Here is a 7165-nt window from a genome sequence, read left to right as displayed (position 1 = left end):
TTACAGTTCTATAATGTTTTCTGTTTACCACCAAATAGAATGAGAAAAGATATTGAAAACATGTCCCATCTTACCCCATTGTATCTTTGTTTACCTTTTTAAAAATTGTTTATCTCTATTGCTAATGAATAACGAGTAACAGCGCTTATCGCTGTTCAAGCATCGTATAATCAATGTGTTTAGTTATAGAACGACGGGGAAATAGGATAATAAAAAAAAGTATTTCTGAAATGAATGTAGAAAACGCTTGGTGAGGATAAGTTATAAATTAACCGCTTTTGACCATTTTTACTTATTTGATTTGGTTACTTGGTTTTAGTCCCCAAAAACCATATATGCTGCTTAGTTAAAAATCCGTGCTTGTCGCGCTTGAGTAAGAGGGGATGCACCGCGTAACCTCAACGACGGTTTTGATTTTCTAAACAACAGATTTATAATTGTGTTGTTTACGTTGGAGTATGCTTTAAACTCTGCTTTAAAAGGACTCTGCTTTAAACGATAAAGTTTAATTCGTTAGTTGTAGAGTTTTTTAAAATAGGATTATTTGAGCACATAGATTTTAATGAATAATAAGCAATCGTACCAGAAATTTAGAAGTGTTAATGAAGAGAGAACACATAAATACATCGTACTTTTTGCTTATTTTCAGCCGTTTTACTATAGTTACGCTAGATAGACATGATCTTTAGGTCATTAGGCAACATTTATTACGGAAATATTAAGAATTAAACCATCATGTCAAAGACCATACGCCAAACTGGTTTAGTAGCTGCTGGTTGCCAACCATGGAATCTTAATATGGTCACTGGTCGTGGGCCAAGCTTTGCATATTGCTCTACTCTTGCAGTTTATATATATGAGGTAAATGGTTTACTGGACTAGTCTGGAAAAATCAGTCATGTGCAGTTTTGTGGGCGTATGTGTCCTTGGGCAAGACCAGTCTGCAAAGTATGGCAGTTCCTGACGAGATCTTGCGCGTGCAAGACGGTTATTTTTCGCGTTCGCGCGTGCTATCATTAAAAATCTGCGTGCAAACCACGTACATTTTCAAGCCACGTTAGGAAATCTTACTTAATTTAATACGTATTTTTTTCTTTGTTTAATTAATTGGCGTGTGAGGACAAATTGTGGCGTGCATAACCGAAAGTCTGTAAAAAAATCGCGCGTGCACCTGCCATACTCTGCAGTCTGGGGGCAAGACAGTTCAAGGCAATTGCTCCAACCCAGTGGCCACTAATGAGCTGGCTAAACTATCAGTCATACAGAAAAAATCAATCACCCACAAAGTTACATATGTGGTAACTCGTAAACTGCCATGAGGTTTATTTATGAGAACACCCATGTTATAACGGCTGTCGTTTTTTTGTCATGCGAGGATAAAGCAAGTTACATTCATTCAATAATTCGTTTCCCCACCACAAGAATAAGCTCACTTCATTCATTTGTTTAAATTGTCTCATACAAATTGAAAGACTAAATTCCTGTTTCTTTAGTATGATGAGGCTTATGGAGAATACCATTTGACATCGATCAATGCAACACATAGCAAAACTATCACAAGTATATCATGGAATCTTGTCCATACAGAGTTATTTGCAACTTCTGCTGCAGATGGTAGAATATGTGTATGGGACGTAAATAAAAGGAAATGCATCAAATCTCACGACAAACTCACAAGTGAGTGCATTTAAATACTTGAAAATAAGGTAGGTGTAGCGACCACGCTTATTTTCTTCCAATTAAATGTAAATATGTTTTTAACTCAAGTGTTCGCGTATTTTAACAACTGTTGTTTTGTCGTTTTATCCTGTCTTTTCGTTTAAAATATATCTAAATCTTTGCTACCGTGATCGAAAAGATAAATAAAGGTTATTATTATTATTATAATATTTTTCACCTATTCATCTGACTATATCATAGTCTTAAGATTACACTTGTTTGAGTTATAGAAATAAACTGTATTTTTTATCTCATAGGTTATGATATCAAAGATTGAATTAATTTTTAAACTAAAAATTCTAGATTATTACAGTTAAGTCATCAGACTCATCACATATTCTTATAATTTCTACAGATATCCCAAAATGCATTTGCTGGCTGCCTTCAAACAAAAGCCAAACACTTGCATACTCCTGGTCCAGAGGTCCTATTTCAGTATGGGACACAATAAGTGACAGAGTCTCTACTGTAGAAAACACAAGCAGTTTTGGTTCGGACATTTCAATATTCCGTTTTCATCATACTGATGCATCAAAACTGGTAGTAGGCCATATAGACGGCAGTCTATCTTTTTTCCAATCAGGTAAGCATATTTCTGCAATAGGCTACACATTTTTTTAAGGCCAAAGTGTTATGAGTATTTCTAACTTTTGGTATAATAAAATGGTGGTTGGAACACTTAGACAAGAGGTTAAGGGTTTGAGGCTCATTGCTGTTGCAAATGTAGAAAATCTATAGTGGACATGAGGTATATAAATTAGGGTACCCAGGTTATAATACTGTTGTTGCTCTGTCACGCAAGGTAATAAATTGCATTCATTCATTTAGGTATTCGCAACAAACATGCTTTAAAAGCATCCGAAGAGCCAATACAGGATAATGCAGTTGTGGCTTTGGCTTGGGATCCTTTATCATTGGATTACTTACTTGTAGCAAGAAAGCAGTCAGGTATTTATGTGCATAGTGGTGTATCCAGAAAAAGGGAACAGGGTTTAAAAAAATGTGTTTATTTTTTTATTTTTTAGGGTTGTGACCCCCAAATCCCCTTTGCTGCACCACTGTCTGTTTTTAGTGTTCTGTATTACAACCATCTTGTTATGTTAGTTTTTGGGCAGCTTGTAGAAAAGTATGAGTTGGAAACTGGATTGTATACTGTATTAGTATATTTATTTTAATTAGTATAATGGGTCTTAAATACAATGATAAAATTTGTTGTAATTCACCCCTTAATATTAAAAGATTTCTTAACTCACAAGCAGAGCCAAAACATATTACAGTCTCCACATTAAATAATAAGGTATCGTAATATATTTGATTCCTATGTTTTTATCTGTGTAATGTTTACAAATGTAGGCACACAGCTTGTAGATGCAAAGTCATGCTGTCTCATCACTACTTTTACTTTACCGAGCAAAATGGTTTCCACGACAACCATGTCTTGGATTGATTCTGCACCTGGGATGTTCCTTACAGGGGGTAAGTGGGGAAATTCCCTTAACCCATGAGACTATGCCAGTATAACTATATTTTGTTGTTGTTAATTTGTAACCTATAAACCTTTCAATATTTTTGTATTTTAATGTTTTGTTATTTTGTGCCAATTTTTTCTAAGATTTTAACTTTTTTATTTTATGCCTATTTATGTCACTTTCATATAATTTTGTTTCTGTTATTTGTATCTTTTTGTAATTTTGTGGCATTTTATAATTTTCTGTCTGCTTTTCTTGTGTTTCAGATCGTGAATCTGGTGTACTTAGATTATGGAGTGCCTCACAAAGTACCCCACTTCAAAGCTTTAGCCTAAAATCCACTGGATTCAGTTGCTTGCATGTCCTTGCTTCACTGCAGAATACTGGTAATATATTCTCTCACATCAATTATTCAACTGGATAAAAATAACAATCTTAATTTTTATAATTTTTTTAACAAAAATTAAAAAGCACTTTTTTAATTAAAAATTTTTTTTTTTTTCTTAGGATCATCTAAAATGAAAAAGTCCTCTTCCCAAAATCCTCCTCCTATCCGGGATCGTGTCCACTCCTCCCTTACCTCATCTCCACTGTGCACTCGGTGCCTCCTGCGCGCGTCGTGTGCACATTCTCAGATGGCGGCATCGGGCTTTACAATCTACAGCTCGGAAAATGGGAGTTTCTTCGGGAACAGGTGAGGCATCGTTATTCAAACCATTCTAACTTAGTAATATCGGAGTAATGGTCCAATCTGGTCTAATTCCCATGTCCCATGGCCTGTTATGCTACAGGACCTCGCCCACATAAAATAGAATACAGATTAAAGCATATTGTATGCAATGTTGTAGTAATAGGCCAACTCAAGCCTAATCCCATTATATACTTAGTAATATTGTAGTAATGGTCCAACCTCCAACTCTGGCCTAATTCCCATGTTCCATTGCTTGCCATGGTGCAAAGCCTCACCCTCATGAAATAGAATACAGATTAATGTAGCATATTGTATGTAATATTGTATAGGCCAACTCGTGCCCAATTCTCATGTCCGATGGCGTGTTAACTTGTAGGGCCTCACCAAAGTTAAACAGAATAGAATACTGTATAATGTAGTATGTTGTTGCTTTTCCTATGTTAAACAAATATAGTGTAGCAAAGGCATTTAGACCGTCATTAAGATTTCTAAAAGCTATAGCCTATCTGAAAAACTACTTGGCATCAAAAATCTTGGGTTTAAATTCACTGTCGTATCTGACTATCTGTAATACCATTTTGGCATTTTTTATTTATATGTATTTTCTGAATGTTTCTGTTTATAAAAAAAGAAGAAAAAAAAATAAAAAAGTTTAAAATAGAATTGTTTTAGGGCCACATAGAAACAATATTTGATTGCAAATTTAAACCTGATGATCCAAAGTCGATAGCAACGGCTTCGTTTGATGGAACTGTGAAAGTTTGGTCCGTAGATAGACTTACAACTGTCAATTCTACTATTGGAAATGAAGGTGTTATATACTCAATTGCGTGGGCTCCAGGTGAACAGAAATATTGGAAATAGTTTATTTGTATAGTAGGGTGGGGTCAGTTAAAACATTTTAATTTCTTATCTCGTCCCATTTGATAGTAAACAAAGAATATTTACACAACTATATAAATTTAACCGTAGCCCTGCGATTTTAAAAGTCTGTTGTAAATTGTTTAAAACTAGATTAGTATCTTGGCCCACAGTACTATTCCTAATAATATTAAAAAAGTGCTGTCTTTATTTGTTACATTTATTTCATTTTGTTTAGGTTATACTTATAATTTAATTATCTTAAGGTATTTTTGTACATTAAATAGCAGAATTAGTCTGTTTGTTAAAGTACTTGCATTGCCTAAACTAAGCTACGCTTGTTTTCCTATCATGCAGTTGTAATACTGTCCCATATGAATAATACATTAGCCCTACTGTATCCTGTTTCACATTCACAGTAAAAGTCAATCAACTTTTAATGTTCAAAACCCAATTTATTGTGTTTTTTTTGTAAATTTTTTTCAGTATCATTTAAGGTCAAATTTTGATATAGCATTGTTATCTATAATGTTTCGTTTGGTTCAGACGTTTATAGTTTACAGTTATTTAAATTTCTACTTTTGTTTAATATAAACTTTTTGTTTCTAAATAAAAGTTAATGTATACATTTTAAAAACACACTAAGCCTATACTTTTAATCAGTGGCACAGCCAGGGTGGTTTGGGGTGCAACCTCACCCTAAAAATATAAAAAATTAAAATTCCCATCTCCCCCATTTTTTTCTGACAGCGCCACGGCTTATAATTGTTCAAAATCTTTCCCGAAAAAGACAGTATCATAGTATTGGGTCACTTGTTAGGATATAAGCAAAGCCTACAGCATTAGCATAGGAGTATATGTTATTTTCATGCATTATTGATTCATACACAGGTGATTTGAACTGTATAGCTTGTGGGACAAGGAAAAGAGGTGTTTTTGTGTGGGATTTTGGTAACTCGAAAATTATAAGAAGATTTAAAGAGGTAAGAAGCTTTTGTGGCTGAAATCAGTTAATTTTATAAATAAACAAGGGGTAAAGGATTTTAAAGGTGTATAAAGAAGTCAAATCAACTCTAAAATAGGTGCATAATGAGACTTAAGCAGACACTGTTAAAATATACTATACACACATTATTAAAAAAAGCGTGTAAACAAACAAACAAAAAATTAGGTTTTTTAAAGTGACAAATCCAAAAAAATCTTAAAAAAGGTTATAAAGAGGCAGATTAAAATGCATTATACATGCTATTAAAAAATCATGTAAATTATTTATATACTAAGAGTTCCAGATTTCCAAGATTGTAAAGGTGTTTGTGTATTGATCAAATGGCTTAATTTAATATTAAATTTATAAAAATGGACAGATTTGGGATTTACATATACTCAAAATATTGAATGATAAAATTTATTTTGTTTCATCGACGATATCAAAAAGGCAAAAAAAGAGGAATTACAGTCAAACAACGGTTGTTAAAACACACTTGTGGCAAAAAACAGAAATATAAATAATGTTTTGGATAAAAGGCGTGAATATTATTGTTCTTGTTGAGATGCTATACCATTGCTTTGACTTGTTTCTCTAAAACCTTGTTGCTGTTGACATGCTTTGAATTGGTAGTCAAGTGTTCTTTGTTATTGTTTCTTTCTATTGTTTCATAACCCATTCACTTATGAACTAATCAAGAACTATGTTCAAGATTTAGTTGCTAGGCAATGGGAAATATGTCCAATGAAACAAACTATAGAGGGTGTTGGAAAACATGCAATTTAAGATTTAGTTTATTGCTAAACTATCTTAATGATCTTTATTCCGTTTTTAATGGGAAATATGTCCAATGAAATAAAGACTATATAGGGTATTAAAAACTAAACATGATGTTTAAGATTAGGTTTACTCCTAAAATAGCCAAATGTTCATTCCGTTTTAATCGAACATATGTCCAACTGAATAAAGCTTAAGAGGATATTGAAAATCATTACTAAAATACCTTAATGATCGAGTAATTTTGGTATTCTATATTAATATTTAGCTGTTGTATATTGATATACATCATAAACAATATACATATACAAAGATATACTAATATATTCACATTTTTAAATATAAATACAGTGTTATTTTTTATGGTGTATTTTACAATCTTATCTGTTTAAGGTAATTTTTGAATTGGCAGTTGTTTTCAAAGTATTTATATGACGATAGATAATATAATGCTGTATGAAAGTTTAGGTTTTATTTTTATCTTTTGTTTCCTGTTTTCCAGCATGGCACCTGCACTGTTTACTGTGTAGCCTGGAATCAAAGAGATTCACACAGACTGGCGTCTTGTTCAGATGACAATACATGGTAAGCTGCTTCAGCATATGTGAAAATAAGCTTAACTGTAATTGGGTCAGATTCAGTGGCTTTATGTTTCCAATTATG

The 7165-nt window shown here is 32.9% G+C and overlaps 1 protein-coding gene across 1 annotated transcript in view; it reads left to right on the top strand.

The window, feature by feature from the left end:
- The first annotated feature begins 582 nt into the window (after positions 1–582).
- LOC100176607 (WD repeat-containing protein 17) overlaps positions 583–7165 on the top strand; it is a 15866-nt gene continuing 9283 nt past the window's right edge. The window contains 11 exon segments of the mRNA XM_026837465.1: positions 583–861; positions 1494–1677; positions 2075–2302; positions 2548–2667; positions 3073–3195; positions 3455–3574; positions 3696–3787; positions 3790–3882; positions 4552–4720; positions 5632–5723; positions 7005–7087. Of these exon segments, the coding sequence (XP_026693266.1) occupies positions 736–861; positions 1494–1677; positions 2075–2302; positions 2548–2667; positions 3073–3195; positions 3455–3574; positions 3696–3787; positions 3790–3882; positions 4552–4720; positions 5632–5723; positions 7005–7087 (1430 nt within the window). The 5' untranslated portion in view covers positions 583–735.

The sequence above is a fragment of the Ciona intestinalis genome, chromosome 14 (assembly GCF_000224145.3).
Source record: "Ciona intestinalis chromosome 14, KH, whole genome shotgun sequence".
NCBI lineage: Eukaryota > Metazoa > Chordata > Ascidiacea > Phlebobranchia > Cionidae > Ciona > Ciona intestinalis.
The sequence above is the reverse complement of the archived record's forward strand: the minus strand, read 5'-3'. Positions and strand labels throughout refer to the sequence as shown.